Consider the following 16,456-nt stretch of genomic DNA (forward strand, 5'->3'; position numbering starts at 1 on the left):
TCCTAGCCTAAAGCCATTTATGATTCAGATTCCCCCAAATGAAAGTGGTTTCTACATATTTGGTAACCCTTAAAGGGTGTAATTTCTATTTACTTTTCAAGCTTCCACCTCACACATATACTCAGTACTGGACTGAATAATGTTTCACGTGAAGAAAAAATGTGGTAGTGGTACAGCCCCAGATGTTATAATTTAAGGACACAATTAAGGAAAACATTCTCAGGAGCAGCTATGGTTTTTATTGAACCAACGTCTATATCTGGAAAAAAAGCCACATAAAAAATAATCAGCTTCTATAGGTCTGCATAGCTTTAGTCAAGGCTCTGTTTGCTCCCATGAAAGCTGAGATCCCTAGGAATTATTCAGCAGTGTTATTGTTACACACTAATTTTCCCTGAGGTGGTTCAGAGCCTATTATTTGCCAGAAAGCACAATCTGAATGCTCCTATTGTTACAAATGAGCACCGGATACACTAATATCATAACAGTGTATCAATACAGATAAGGTAAATCCTAAGAAGCCTTTGTTTTTTCCTCTTGAGAAAGAAATGCCTGACATTATCTGATCTTGCCAATAACAGGTAAGAAAAGATACTCTTCCTGGGCTTCACAAGACAGTTTTGGTTGGAATACTTCTATTGCTACATCCTGCAGGCTTGCCAAAACATTATCATGCTAGCATGGGCAAAGCTTTCCAATTGGGACAACTCATCACCATCATATCACTAGATGCCAGACTGTCAAAGCAAACATATACTCATGCATCACTGGCTTAGAAAGCAATAGCTAAGCTTAAAACAATAGCTGAGTGTATCTATTAAATCTAAAAATATTTACTTTTGAAAGTATGGGATCAGCAAACTGACAATATATATGTCATTGCTCTTTCTATGATTGATTTACACATCTGGGCCTTGAACACAAATCAAGAACAGATTAAATCAGCTATGACTTCATTAGTATCTCCTTTTTTTGCCAACAGCCCTGTCATTTTTAGGTAAGGAAAAGGCAAGGACATTTAGTTGAATACCCCTTCCAGAATGATCACCCTCCCCAGTCCAACCAGAAACATACAGATATTCTGCGATATACTTGACGTTCCCTTTGGGCCATCTTCTGGTGCATCAGAGGACGACATTGGATCTGCAGCAGCCTGTATGAAACAAATTCAAAAGGAAGCTGGAAATTATAATGAAATGTTTCAATACATCTTTCCCTTTGTGAGTTTATCTAATTTGATCCTACCAATAATATTCAAGCAAGTAAATAATTTAAGCAGTGTCACAGTTCAAAACATCTGTGATTTTACAACTATTTTTTCCTAGCTGCCTGAGTATGAGATAGAACATCTTAAAAATGGACTACTTCATGCCTTTTTAAGAGATAATATTTATACCTGATGGAGTTTTAAAATAAATGGGATTCTGGACAAAAAGAACAAATTTATCTCTAACAATACTACAGTACTACAGCTACTACAGCACTTTGTGTTGAAAACTAAAATGCGCACTGATTATTTTATACCATTTGACTCTACCAGTCAGCATTAGTCTGCCAGGAGTCTGACAAAGTTAATCAGTACTCACAAGACTAAACACATCCATTCTAGAAGAGTCAGGCCAAGTATTTGTTGGAATAAGGCAATTACACAATATGCACATCAAATCTTACAAAGTTCATGCACATGTTGACTTTATACATATCAGAAATCAAAGACACAAGGCACCTGCAGAGTTCTGCTCTCTAAAGGAACAGAAGGCAATTGAAAAGATTCACAAAGACTGACTCTTCGATATTATCCCTAGAAGTATGTGATACAGGTCTTACCCGTTCATAGAATTTAAATAATTCCAGTCATCCAGCCAATGTCATTCAAGCCAGAGAGGCAGAGTTAGTGCAGAAAAGACTCAGGAGTAAGGGAAAGCTAAATTATAAACTACCTTTAGGCAACTACCTTAATTCAAAGTTTAATCAGCATAATTACAGGAAGAATTTGGAATTTCTGAACAACATTAAGTCAAAAAGTTAGAGACAGGATGAGAACCCATCATCATTTAAGTTCTTTCCAAAGGAAGTAAAATATTAATGAGTCAGCAAGCAGGCAGCCAACCTCTCCTGATGGATGTCAGCTTTTTAGCTAAAATGACTGGTTTATGTACTTTGTACTTAACCTGGTAAGGTTTAAAGCAAGGCTGTACAAAGCACATCCAAATGCTAAGAGCTTTCTATAAGAGTAATTATTTTCTTCTTGCATTCCATAATGCCAAACAGGAATTTTGAGAAAATAAATCCTGAGTCTTACCGTGGCCCCACTGAAGGCAAGGAAAAATTTATGATACATTTCATGGACTAAACTCAAAACATAAAACAGCTTTATACTGCAAAGTTTAAAATAGTCACAGCAACACATCATCCTTTCACTACAAAGCAGAAGTCTGTTCATTGACAACTGCAAACTGCAATTACACTGCAAATTGCAATTACTTTCACAAATCTAATTTAACACCAGCTCAGCTTTTGATCACAACATATGGCTTGACTACTGCTTGCATACGTTAAGCCTAGTCACAACAATATTTTGGAAAAATTTAGCCATCTGTAACATATGGAATTAATCCTATCACTTATGCTGGCTTTGTCATCACAACATCACAACACTGCAATGAGCACAGCGCTAAGCCACCATGTTAGGAATCTGTTGTTCTTTATTTTTCATTAACAAGACAAAAGAACTGATGTTCTTGTACTTCATAGGATAAAAATTTCCTGAGCTTCACTGATTACACCAGAAAAAGGTTTTGAGATACATGGATATGAAAGAAGAAGAAAAGGAACAGAAAGGATAGAAAAAGCATCTCAGTTTAATTCGTGAAGGAACTTCAGCCATGAGGTTATTCGTATATAATCAATTTCTGTAATTTACTCACAAAACCTTTTTCCTCCTAACGGTTTAATCTCATAGGTTAAGAGATTTTATGCAATTCCTCACTTGCAAATAGAATACCAGAAAAGACCCATTTTAGATTTTGCAACTAGAGGGAAAGAGAACCTGAAAAGAACCTAAATGTATCAAGAAAAATAGCACTCAGCTCTCCATCTCCATTTTAAAAGGGGTTTCACACCAGCATTATCAGCCCTAAGATTTTGCAGAACTTGCCCAAAAATAAGTGGAAGAACCTGGCTGATTCACTCTTGGCCTTCCCTGCGATTGTACTGAGATACAAACTTAATCTCCAAGTCCTACCTCTTGCTGTTGCTCCTCTTGCATTCCTGCAGCGTAGGCTTATTTTCACCAACCACACAAGAACTGCAAGAAGTAAAAACAAATGGGAGAGAATTAAAAATTATTTGCATTAACCAGAATATTTTCTCAAGAACTGTCCAGGGGAAAAAAAATTATATGCGTCTCTACAGTCTCTAATAAAGGCTGAGTAATAAAAGCAGCAAAGTGAAGAGGCACAAATGTCACCTCTTCAACTCTACTGCCATTAAGAGAACCAGAACAAACCAACACCAACTCCCCCAGGTAAAACCAGTCTGTTTTAGTATGGTTCTTGAGGTGGCTCAAGCCACAGAACAGTTTCTGCAACAGCAAAAATCTTGCTCAACTTAGTCAGTAGCTCTGTCTAGCTTGTATCAACTACATTAAGACAGTTTTTAGGCAGATTCTAGGAATCATTTATATTTTTAGTATTTTACTGCTGCACAGAATATGAGAGCAGTCACAATCTTAATATTCAACTAGAGTAATACATGTTGTTTTATCTGCATCATGTGACCACATATATTTATAAATGTGCCAGGGTTAGAAGATCAGTCAGCTAGTATCTGTGTGACAAACCTGTGAAACTAGGTTTTCAATCCCTTACTGAATGGTCTCCATGTTTTAGTTTAACAATAGGGATGAAGGAATCTTAAAAGTCCAAAGTTCTCCCTGACGCTAGCAGAGTGCTGTGATTGGACTTGGGCGGTACTCTGAGGCGATTACACAAGACACTGAATGCATGACCAGTGCTCATTCTGCTTATTCTCACAGGCATCTACTAATATTGAAGCACTCTAAGAAAGTGCTGCTTCTTTACTACAGCATTTTGTGCTACTTCCATTTGAGCTATTTCACAGTATATGTATGTGATCGGTGTTTTATTTTATTAAATAAAGAGAGATCAATCCTGAACAACTTAATCACGGAATACATATGCAGTCCCGCTCTGAGGAGTGGACAGACAAGTCTGGCTCCTGTCTTATGGTCAGATGAGGCTAGAGAAAAGCAGGCTGGCATTTGGGTGACAGCATACTTCAGCACACAAATGTGATGGCAAGCCTCCTCCTTCCCCAAATACAAAAGTCTCCTGCAGCTGGATCAGTGTTCTGCATTCTGGTTTCTAGAAAGCCATTTTACTTTCTAGCTTCGCTTAAAATAAATTTCTTTAAAAGAGCATTTGCCTGGGCAGCATGAAGCAAGTGAGTGTAATTCTGTCCACTGGCACATCTCCCACCATGCAGCAGAGGGATTTCAGGATTTTATGCCTTCTCGCTGTCCACTGCTCATGGTCGGCCAGCAAACCTGAGATCACAGCTGCAGGCTGGGCAAGAAAAAAGTGGAGTGGCCAAAATCCTGGATTCAGCATGGTCTCTAGAGCAAAATCTCCATGAAACCCAACAGATTCCTACAGCTTGAGCCGGCAACAGCTACAGACACAACTCCTGAGCTGCGAGACAAATACCTCATTAATACAAAACAAAACAAATACACACTGCACACAGTCCAAGAGGTTCATTAAAACAAACGATTCAAAAACATGCAAGAAGTCTGCACAGGCAACATAAGCACTCCAGTGGTTGTGCTACAAGGCACAATTTTAGAACCAGGACCTTCCTGCCTTCCAAAGAGTCACGTCAAGGAAATCTAGATGTCAGAGTAAGCTGAAATAGCAGGTGAAGCTGAACTGCTCTTCTGCTTTAGTATTTCCCCCAATATATGAGTGTGGACAGATCTAAAGCAGTACAGCAGAAAGAAAACCCTGCCTTGACACCTGCAATCTGACTGGGACTCACCAGCCCACAGACACCTCACTCAAGACAGTCTCTCAGTTTTGTGGGGTTAAGTAAACTCAGCACCTCTTTTTAGCCTGTCCTGTCTCTGACAGACTAGCTTAACTACTTGTTGACTTAGTAAACCACACTGGAAAGCAGGCTCAGTTTAAAAAAACACCACTTTTCCCCCGCCACTCTACCAAGGCATTTTTAGTTCAGATGATTAAACAGCTGCAGGAAGAACTGCAGCACCAAAACTCGAGGAACAGCACGAAGCAGAGATACTGAAACCAACTGCCCTCTGAGAAAATACCTCTTCAACTACAGCATCACTCAGTGTACCAATACTCTGATGCTCAGCTCCAGGCTTGGTTCTCAATTGGTTTGTGTGCAAAATACCACAGTGTTTTTCTGTCAGTGAATCACCTGGCTCTAAACACAACCTGAAGTTCTAAGCTTGATTAAGGTCTACTGGCATTTGAAAATAAGGCTCTTATCTACAAACTACTCTTCAAACTAATGAAGTGCAAGTTTTGTTTTGAAAATAGAATCCTATTCAGAAGCACTACATGGCTTTTTTTCCCACCAAGTGACATTTTAGAAAACGTCATCCCATTCTCACTACTAACTAAATTATATGTCTAATACTGGTGGGGGAGAGATCATCTTTGAAGCTTACTCAAGCAAACTAGCACCAGTTTTTAACTGACCTATACCTTTGGAGAAAACAAGCTGTTTCCAGCTCACTGTTTCACTGCAGTTTCCAGCTCCAGCCTCTGCAGGGAATCCATGGAACAATACTTCCACGGCCAGATGAGAGAATGTGCAGCCACAATGACAGGCAAGTCTGCCACCGTTTTCTTCTAGGACAAGCAGGCCCATGGGAATCTCATGAGGTTTAGTAAGTGCAAGGTACTACACCTGAGTTGGGGCAGCCCCCCATTATCAGTACAGGCTGAGGATGAAGGGACTGAGAACAGCCCTGCTGAGAAGAACCTGGGGGTGCTGGTGGATGAGAGGCTGGACACAACCTGGCCACGTGCACTTGCAGCACAGGAAGCCAGCTGTGTCCTGGGCTGCATCCAAAGCAGTGTGGCCAGCAGGGCAAGGGAAGTGATTCTGTCCCTCTGCTCTGGTGACACCTGCAGAGCTGCATCCAGCTTGGGGTCCCCAGCAAGGGAAGGACACTGACCTGTTGGACTGAGTCCAGAGGAAGCCACTATGATGGTTAGATGGCTAGAGCACTTCTCCTGCAAGGAAAGGTTGAGACAATTGTGGTTGTTCAGCCTGGAAAAGAGAAGGCTTTGGGGTGATCTAATTGCAGCCTTCCAGTACCTGAAAGGAACCTACAAAAACCATGGAAAGGGACATTTTACAAGAGCTGTAGTAACAGAACAAGGGGGAATGGCTTTGAACTGAAAGACAGTAGATTCGAATTAGGTATCAGGAAAAAAATCTTTACTGTGAGAGTGGTGAGGCACTGGAAGAGGTTGCCCAAAGAGGCTGTGGATGCCTTACCCCTGTGAGAGTTCAAGGCCAGTCTGAATAGAGCTTGGAGCAACCTGGTCTAGTTACAGGTGCTTCTGTTAACTGCAGGAAGGTTGGAACTAGATGATCTTGAAGATCCCTTCCAATCCAGGATTTTATGCCCTTGTTTTCAGGAGCTTAGATCTGCTCAAGTTACATTGGAGCTGACATTTTCCATGCAGAAGACCTGTTTCTAGACTCACTAAAGTACAGGCAAGGCTGGGTACTCAGCTAGCAGCATCCTCCTCAGCAGCACTGGCAAAAGTCCATGTATTTAGGAATTAGTCAAATACCTTGGACTCCAGACTGATCTAGCTCATCCATGTGAAAGACACTATCCTTGTACTTCTATGTCTTCACAGAAGGAACGTGAGTGCTATGATATTTGAAATATAATTTGAAGCCTCTGAGAGAAGACCAAATGTACCTTGCTGCTACATCGATAACCAACTGAAGTGCACAAATCTGTATGCACTTCCTTTCACCATGCCCAATAGCAAGAAAAGGGGCCAATACAGATCAAATTCTGGCATCATTTGAACAATTTACATCCATGCATTTCAAAATTTCTTGGAGTTTAATTTTCCAACCTGTGTCCTGGGCTTTTTTTTTTCTTCTTTTTTATTTCAAGTTTACTTTCCTAAAGAAATTACACAAGGTAACAAGGCATCTTATTTGTTTGTGCTTGTTCACCCAGAGGTGAATTTGAAACTATTTTGGCAAGCGGGGAAGAGTCTCACAGTCATTTAGAGGTGCAACACACAGCACTGCTCCTCCAGGAGAAAAAGATCACTAAGATTAGATGAGGTGCTTGTGAAAAAGAGGCGGTCCACAGAACTTGCCAGGGAACAGAAGGAAATTCAATCCCAACCTGAAAAGCCACAGGCAAAAAAAAAAAAAACCACCAAAAAAACCCCAAAAAACCAAAACTGTTCAGACAATTATTTACAGTGTTCCATAATATGTATAATGCAATATCTCATAACCTTAAGTTCTACTTACCATGAGATTTGGCCTGAACATGTGAAACCAATCAAATTCCCCTCCTCCAGCTACTTCAAAGGCCTGGAAGAGGCCCTTGTGAGATCTATCATACACTGAAAATCTCAGACATGACAGTGCCCTTCTTTCAGATGCACTGGGAGGCACAGCTTTCAGGCACTCATAAAAATCAGCGATTAGGAAGTATTTCTGTTCTCTTATCTGCCAGGAGACTGTCTTAATCAGGGATTCATTCTCCTGATTCAAGTACTACCAAGAAAATTCCTGGAGCTAGAAGAAACAAAGAGGGGTGATTGATGATTGAATCTCTACCTCAAACACCTTTTTTCCAGGCAAATGGAATTCTTGTGCTTACTGCATCTTTGTTAGTCCGAGGGAACCTGCCGTTCACTGGGCGATTAAAAATTGTTGTTTATACATAGGTATGTGAAAAACTGAAGCCCTTTTGCCAACTCTTAAAATACCTAGGCAACCAAACAGGAATTTTTGAGACCACTTGAAACCTAGAATTTAGCCATTACTCATCTCTATTGATAGGCACTTATTTCCTCTCAAGCTCTTCTTGTTCCTACAGCACACACAGGACAGTCATTGCTACTGAGAAAAGTACTGCCAAAGAGGGGCTGTATTTTTCCCGTGCACATGGGCATTATTCTCTTCCTCCCAAAATAGCAAGTTTAGAAGGAAACACACAGAAAAGCTCAACATCTTCTAGCAATGCTTACTTACCCTGCACAGACGCTGGCAAAGCAGGGGCAGAAAGAACTCCCTACCATGCTATTTCACATCAGCCCTCCAGTTTTCTTAATATAAACCAGCTTCAGCAGCACTTCTTTGCACAAAATCTTCTCATGAACTCATTCTTCATACTTGATAGCCTTAGTCAACCAAAGTGTTTCGGTTCCAGCTTCATATTTAGGCATCTGAAACTCTCCTAGCTTGCAGTCTCAAGAACACAAGAGGTACATGCACTCACAAATCGGCTTCTAGCAGGCAAGTTCAAGAACAAAAGGCCCTTTCCTGTTTAATTTCAGTGAGGTAGTTCAGTGAGAAAATTCAAACACCACACAGACAACTCATTACAGTATCCTCCTACAGTAGGGCTAAACTTGTTCCTTTAATGTCTTGTCTAAATTTGCTTCCTTCAGACAGTGATTCAACTCAATCAATAAAAAAGCTCTCAAAAAACCTCTCATGCTCCTACCCATAAAACAACATAGTCAGCTACTTTTTAACAAGATTTTTATTGGATGTTTTCCTCCTTTTGAGCTATACAGAAATTCAGAAGCAGCACTTTGTTTCCTCAACATGTTGACACTGCAAGAGGGAAACAAAAGTTGTCCATAGTCTTATAATTGCTCTGTATTTTCTATGTGCTGAACACACATCAGAATAGCTAGTAAAGAAACTAGGAAAGGAGTTACCAAACGACAGTTTGTTCCACCTTTTGTTGAAAGGAACAGGCAAAAAATTTCTGTTTGATCCCTTCAACAAACAAATCTAAATGTATCTATTAGTGCTTTTGACAGCTACAGTATTCACTAACATTGCAGAAAGTACCCACATCTCTTGTGTTAATCAAAGTGTTAATCTCAGTGTTAATCCTGTAGCCTCTGAAATAGGATTGTACATACATTCCTGTTTACAAATAAGTAACTGAGGTATATGAATGCTTAAATATGTCTACAAATCTGACCTCTGGTAGCTAAAAAAGTAGTTAGAAGGCTCATGGAACTTTCAAAGCATTTCAGTGTTGCAATCTGAATTTTCCTTTCTTTTTAATCACTGGTCCTTCTAGGATCTCCACACATCCCACAGGACAGCACTCCCTCCTAGTAACAAGGCACTACCATCCATCCTTGCTCCTCTAAGGTTGTTGTGGGAAAGACAAGAGATAGGCTGAGGACTGAATTTGAAAGCAAGCTCTTGAACAATAAGGTGGAAGTCCTCCAGTGATAATATAGCACACCTCACACAGGTCATGCTACAACTGAGCCAAAACTGCCCTGAACTGGACATAAGCCACCGGCACACACAAAAGACTATGTCACAAACAGACTCGTGTCCTCAAACACCAGTAACCCTGACTAGAACACAGGTTCAATCAGCTTGGCATGAGATGCAGCAATAAAAATTTACCTGCATCTATGTGCATTAAGAGTGCTGTGTTCCTTTCATCCTCTAAACCTGCAGTTTCACTAGGATATTTGACTTAGCTGGTGTAGCCTGTACACTTTACATTCATATTATGCGCTGCATAAGCACATCTCATTTGAATACTGCTACTTTTTAACAGGATCACTTATTTTATGTAAACAGAAGAGGCATATCAGTACTTCAGAAGATACAGACCAAACTTTTCTCTCACTGACAAACTGTTGTACTCTTTACTTACTGTCCGAAATACCAAATAAAGCACCTTTCATGCTTAACATTTAACCTACTAAGAAGGCAAAACCAAAATAACAGACAACCTCTTAAGTCTCATACTCTACAACATAAACAGAGTATTTAAGATTGATAAGGCTTTTTCCATACTTAAGCACGGAAATCTCACAAATGTTTACAAACAATCATCAGCTCCAAATGGTGTCTACTCTGTTGATAGCCTGCTCATACTCAGAAGGATGCATCTGTGGAGACCTGTCTACCAATTAATGTAACAGCCACAAATTCAGAAATTGGAATGTATTTCAAAATTATCACCAAGGTGACCTACTCCACATATTGCATGTTATCTCTTTGACACAAACCCACGCCTCTGAAACTCAACAGAGCAATTGGTTCTGTAACCACAGATGGTTGTAGAGCATGGCTCTGGTTTCTCACGACTCAAAAGTTCACAAATTTCAAAATGCATATTTTTACCCTCTGAACATCAAAGAGGTTTTCTTGCAAAATGAACTGTGCAGACATATGCAGCCTAAACTCAGGTACTGCACACTAGAGTCAACGTCAATTTGCATGCCTTGGTAGTTAAAACATAAAAGCCAAAGACAACTACATTAATTTTGCTTGAAAGGAGGTGTTGAAATATAAGAATATGTGGCCTGGGACACTGAAAACATGTTTATCAGTGAAAGACAAGAAGGCATTCTCATATGCTCTGTGGTTTTACAAGTTATTGCTAATTACACTAACTGGGGCTACTTGATGAAATGTGTAAGTATGAGGTGAATCAGGATGCTAATGCACTGCATTGCAGATTTATGAAAAAACATTAGCTGAAATCTTTACTCTTTTAAGAGGTTGCAGAGGTTATAAATATACTGCTAAGTTTAGGAAACACGGGACAGAAAGACTACAGTGATGTAGCTCAAGTCTGGACAGGCACTCAGAAACTGACAGTTTTTTAGAACCTACACATCTATTCAAGTCACTTTCCTATTGCATTACAATGTGAATTATGTGAATTCAGCAGAGATCTAGAACCAAAATAATTTTATTAGACTTTCCTGTATCCAGTAGCTGGGGGTAAGATATCAGTACATCTCCCTCCAGGCCACATAAAGCTATGAACAAAGTGATACTTCTGGAAAATCCTCTGCAAAACACTCCCAAGCAGAACAGCAGGGAAATAGCACAGTTGCTGCGTGTGTATGGAGTTCTACAAGAAGCAACTCTTCCACTCTGTTCATTATCTACAAGCAGCAAGCAAAGGAAACAAGTGAGGAAGTTCTGTGGTGTCAATGGCTGAAATACGCAGAAGCTGCATCTCAAAAGTACCAGCAGACACATTCACTTTTGTTACAAACACTTTGAAACACAAGCCTTATGATGTTAAAATTGGAATTTCAGAGGACAAAATAATTTTGCCCAACTGCCAAGCACATTACTTATCAGTAGTGTTCTTCTGCCTGTCCCTTTCATCCTACTCTCCAAACACTATCTGTGAACAAGCTGATCTACTCTTTCAAAATCATTAGGTGAACACAAAGCTGAAAACAGTTACATGACATGGGCCCATCTTCTGGCAACAAGTAAAGAAATACTGCTCTTCTGTGGCAGAGAACTGAAGAAAAACTCCTCAGAGACAAAGCTCCAGGGTAGTAAATTCCAGCCTGCAGTCACAGAAGCCCCATGATAACACTAACAACTCAGTACTACCAACACACTCTCAGGAAAGCTGTTCTACTCCCCAGTCCATCCAGCTGTTGCACCACTCATTTAACCTGTAAAGGACTCTGCACCTAACCAATGTAGAATTCACAGAATTACTAGTTTGGAAGTGACCTTAAAGATCAACAAGTCCAACCTATGCCCTAACACCTCAACTAAACCATGGCACTGAGTGCCACAACCAGAATTGGTGACTCCACCACCACCCCGGACAGGCCATTTCAGAACTTTATCACTCTTCCCATGAAAAACTTTTTCAAATATCCAACCTGTATTTCCCTCGACACAGCTTGAGAGATTGCTCTCAAATTGCTCTGGAGAAAGTGCTCTCCAATTGCTGCCTGGAGAAAGAGACCAACCCTACCTGACTACAGGCACCTTTCAGGGAGTTGTAGAGAGTGATAAGGTCACCTCTGAGTCTCCTTTTCTCCAGGCTCAACACCCCCAGCTCCCTCAGTTGTTCCTCACAGGGCTCATGTCCCAAACCCCTCACCAGCCTCGTTGCCTCCTCTGTACGCATTCAAGCACAAACTGAGGGGCCAGAACCGGACACAGCACTCAAGGTGTGGCCTCACCAGTTCTGAGTACAGGGGAAGAACATGATGACATCTCTGCTCCTGCTGGCCACACTATTCCTGGTACTGATATATATATACATATAAACCACCTCTATTTCCACGACTACCTGCTGCCCTCCCAAGAAATGAGAAAACCCCTCAGCTACTCCTGATCCCAGTTCCTCACACACAGGCCTTCTTTACAGGCTACACTGTAACAGGCTGTCTTGCTGTGCTTCTGAAGGACAGCTACCAGCGAAACATGCAACATATGCATCCTAGCAAGGCAAGACCAGGATATCCAGATGCAGCATGCAGGTGACTGGACACTTTCTTCAATTTCACCAGCAGTCATGGTGTTGTTCAGCCATGGTGCAGGCTCTTGCTCTCTCTCAAAAGTGTGCACACCCTTGCTGAGATAGACAGATTTCTCAACATAAGAGCAGGACGTTGCACTATCAATAGAGGCTGAATTATTTAGCAGACAGCCTGAAGGGCTTACCCACTGGAAGACACACTCCCGGAGCTCCAGCACAGTGCTTGATATGCAGGGTCATCAGGACATTTAAATTCTTGCGTGTGGACATGCTAAGATCTTGCATCCCTCAGTGATTTCAATCAAAACTGCAAGGCAGGTCAACTAAAGGCAAGGGAAGGAAGGAGGCAGGAGTAGAAAAGAGCTCCTCTACTTTTTTTTTTTTAATTATTAGAAAAAGAAGTGTACAGGAAGAGAACTTGTCACTAAGTGCATGCATGTTTTCATACAAATCTATAAACTGTGGTTAATATTAAAGTTATGTTCCCCTAGTCCTTTATTAGAAAGGGAAAAAAAGAGTTTTCACTACCAGCGTTTTAAGTTCAAATACAGAACTGCAGTATTAAGTAACATGTTCAAACCGCCTGAAATTTGAATGGCCCTTTAAAAAAGCATTCGATAACTGAAGGTCTGATCTCAGATTCAAGTCACATAGGTATTTGCAATTATGTTTCTAATCTAGTAACAACTATCACCAAGAGAATATATTGGTCAGATTTTGTATTAAATCATCTATGAAAGACAGCCAGTGTCCTGTCTCCTGACAGGACAAGGAGAGCTACAGAATCCTTCTTTCTGGCACTGGCTGGCAAAGCACGTGCTGTGATATCACTTCAGACAGACACAGTTACACACCACTCCCATTAAATCTGGAGCACACTTATCTCCAGCCTGCTCTCATTTCTACATTTTCAAAGACTGCCCCAAATCTCTCTCTGCACTTTTCCTGAAGAGCAAATAAGGAAAAAGAAGATGCTTTCCAAAAAGTATTCTCTTAAAAAAAGCACTCGTATGACTCTCCCACAAATAGACAGCAATACCACGTGGTTCACTCACAGTTGTGGTGGCAGCAGCAGCAGTGTTTCATCATTTTTGCCATATGGAAGAAAGAATATACTGAAAAATCAATCTAAGTCTTCTAGCACCAAGCTACACAATATCCAAGTGGTGTACAGTTAAGATGCCAAAGTGCCAGACACTGTGAGGACTGAAATTTACAATAAGCATCCTAAAATTGAGATTTACAATAGAATAGTCAATTCAAGTCACTGAATCTTGAAAGTCTACTGCCACCGACAGCAGGGTACAAACCAGTGCCACAGCCACAACCCAGATTTTTCAATTAATTAACTCATTTAGCTTAGAATAATTAAATGGATATGTTTTTCCCCTACTAAAATACAGACGAGAAACCTCTGGAATCTGTTTGGTTTGGGTTTTTAAATTTTTTTTGCCTTACTCTGTTAGCTTTCTAAGATGGAGTACCTCCATTAATGAGGTGGACAGTAGTTGCACAGATACACAACCCTACAAAATGGAGAAGTGTCATTCCAGACACCCTGGATATTTTTTTTTTACTAGTATTGTCACCACCACATTTGTGAAACAGCATCTAACTGGTAAAAGACCATTCCGTTCTCTTGCTTTTCCAACCCACCAGTTGCAACTTTCTCCAAAGTTTTACCAAAGAAAAATATTCCCTTTCTTTCTGAAACCTAGCAAAAATAAACACCTCTGTTACATGGACATCTGCATCAGTACATGTACTTTCCTCAAGAGAAGAGCCCAGGCTATGCCTGTGACACGAGTTATGTTCAAGAGCTAGGTTAATTTGAACTATTTTCAGAGGTGAATTCAGAAAAAGCCGCAACTGTTTATAGACAAAAAAAAAAAAAAAAAAAAAAAAGAAGAAAAACTGTGAGTCTCGGCTTTTCCGTAGCTCTCCGCCAGAACCAAACAAATCCCACGCTCTTATCACCAAACACCTGGATCAGGAGCGTTGTGCCACGTCCGTGAACCCCCAAACCAGCGAACAGCCATAACGAAGGAACTAAAGACACGCGGGTTCGGGACCTTACAAACGGCCCCAAAAGCCGCATTTTCCCCCAAGTTTCCTGCCCAGCTGCAGTTCCCCGGCCGGCAGGGCAGGGCAGCGCAGGCCTCCTGGCGGGACGCCCCCGGGAGGCGGCGGGCACCGGCCTCCTCCCTCCCCGCGAGCGGGGCCGATGGCCGCAGCCCGCCCGCGACGAGGCGGAGCTCGCCCGCCGCCGCGAGGCCGACCCCGCCGGAGAGGCCCCTCGGCCCCGCCGCCTGCGGGGTCATCGGCGGGGCAGCGCCGGACCAGCCCCAGCTGCAACTCTCTCGCCAGGCCCGGGGAGCGCTCCCAACAACGGGAGTGAGTAGGGCCGCCGCGCCGTGGCCACCTCCCTGCCCGAGCGGGCGCTGCCCTGCAGCACCTCCGGGCCAGCACCTGGAGGGGCAGGGCCAGGTGCGTGCCAAGGGAGAGCAGCGAGGGGACACGGCCGCGCCGCTCGTAGCCCCCTCCCCTCCTGCGGGGCACCGGGAGAACGCGGTAACCCCCATCCGCTTCCCCTTGCACGCGCCCGCCGCGAACGGGGTCGGCCCCAGCACGGCCCCGTCGCCCCCCGGCCCAGAGGGACGCGGCAGCGCGGCCGCCCCCGTCCCCGCTGACCTGCCGTGCTGGGCGATGGAAGCGGCGCAGCCGCCGCTGGCCGGGGCGCTGCGGGCAGAGCGGGCGCGGGGCGCGTTAGCCGGACAACGTGCTGCACGAGTCAGCGCGGGGCGGGGCCGCCGCGGGGCACCCTGGGCACTGTAGTCCTCTTCCGCTCCCGGTTGCGTGGCAGCCGGTGGCAGCGGACTACAGCTCCCAGTCCGCCAGGATCGCCGGGCCCGCCCGCCGCCGGCCCCTCCTCTCCTTCCTCGCTCGCCCCGCGTGGCTCCTCCGCCGGCGGCCGCTCCTTTGCGGCCCGGAACAGCGCGGCCCCGCGTCCGGGCCGGGTCCCACGGCAGGGCCAATAGGGGCTATCGGGATTTCTGCGGGAGCCCGGAGCGGAGCGTGCGGGGGTGCCATCAGCGGGTTTCCAGGCGCCTTCAGCTTCCGTGGGGGGCGGGGGCCCTTCTGGCAGGGAATTGAGCCACGTCTTTGAGGCTGCTTCTCTCTGTACTGGTGAAGTAACTCTGCTGCCACGGCGGCCGCTCTCGGCCGAGCCCGGCTTAGTGCAGGAGGTCCGGCTTGGCAGCGACCTTCAAGCCCTGGCCTGGGACCCAGCAGCGCTGCCCAGGTGTCCGTGCCTGCTGTGGCTGCTGGGCCGTGCTGGCACACGCGTGACCGTCCGTCCTTGGGAGCCGGCTGGAAATGTGTACAGGTCTAAGAGTAAGGGAGAGCCCTTAGGGGTGGGACTGCACGGGCTGTCCGTGTGAAAGCACGCCGCGGGTCTAATGAAGACTGAAATCGCAGGGATATCACACTCCAAACAAAATCATCTCTGAATTTATCCATTGCTTCCTCGATGTGCAGCCCTGCTTGCCACTGCTGTTCCTGCCCTTTGCTTTCTCTCTTGCAGTGGGCCTCTTCTGGAAAAGAGTTAAATGTTTCACCCACAAAACATGAAAAATCTGTGTTACACCACCTCTCTAAGTACAAGGGGCATTTGGTGATACTCCATATTACTAGGCTGACACATACAAATATTTTACTTGTCAAGAAAATATTTGTTTTCAGAAAGATGTGTCAAGAGTTGATTATAACAACTGGTTGTGTCCTGGAATTGTCTCTACCCTTTTCCTGCTTCTCTGTTCTTTTTCTGATAAGTCACAGTTCAGTGACAGTATGGCTTAAACACCCATTTAGTCTGAGCACACATTTGTTGTCTAAATA

The 16,456-nt window shown here is 43.4% G+C and overlaps 1 protein-coding gene across 3 annotated transcripts in view; it reads right to left on the reverse strand.

Moving 5' to 3' along the window:
- The window catches only part of TRABD (TraB domain containing), a 31,133-nt gene extending 15,751 nt beyond the window's left edge, over positions 1 to 15,382 (reverse strand). Inside the window, exons 1-3 of one of the 3 annotated variants that reach the window (XM_059847243.1) lie at positions 15,251 to 15,382; positions 3,245 to 3,307; positions 1,075 to 1,153 (exon numbers count right to left, since the gene is read on the reverse strand). In XM_059847243.1, coding sequence (XP_059703226.1) covers positions 1,075 to 1,153; positions 3,245 to 3,268 — 103 coding nt within the window. In that variant the 5' untranslated portion in view covers positions 3,269 to 3,307; positions 15,251 to 15,382. Of the gene's footprint in view, positions 1 to 1,074; positions 1,154 to 3,244; positions 3,308 to 8,295; positions 8,319 to 15,250 lie in introns of those variants that run through there. The other 2 variants (XM_059847244.1, XM_059847245.1) reach the window with 2 other exon arrangements.
- Between the last annotated feature and the right edge of the window lie 1,074 nt (positions 15,383 to 16,456).

Source organism: Haemorhous mexicanus, chromosome 5, assembly GCF_027477595.1.
Source record: "Haemorhous mexicanus isolate bHaeMex1 chromosome 5, bHaeMex1.pri, whole genome shotgun sequence".
Lineage (NCBI taxonomy): Eukaryota > Metazoa > Chordata > Aves > Passeriformes > Fringillidae > Haemorhous > Haemorhous mexicanus.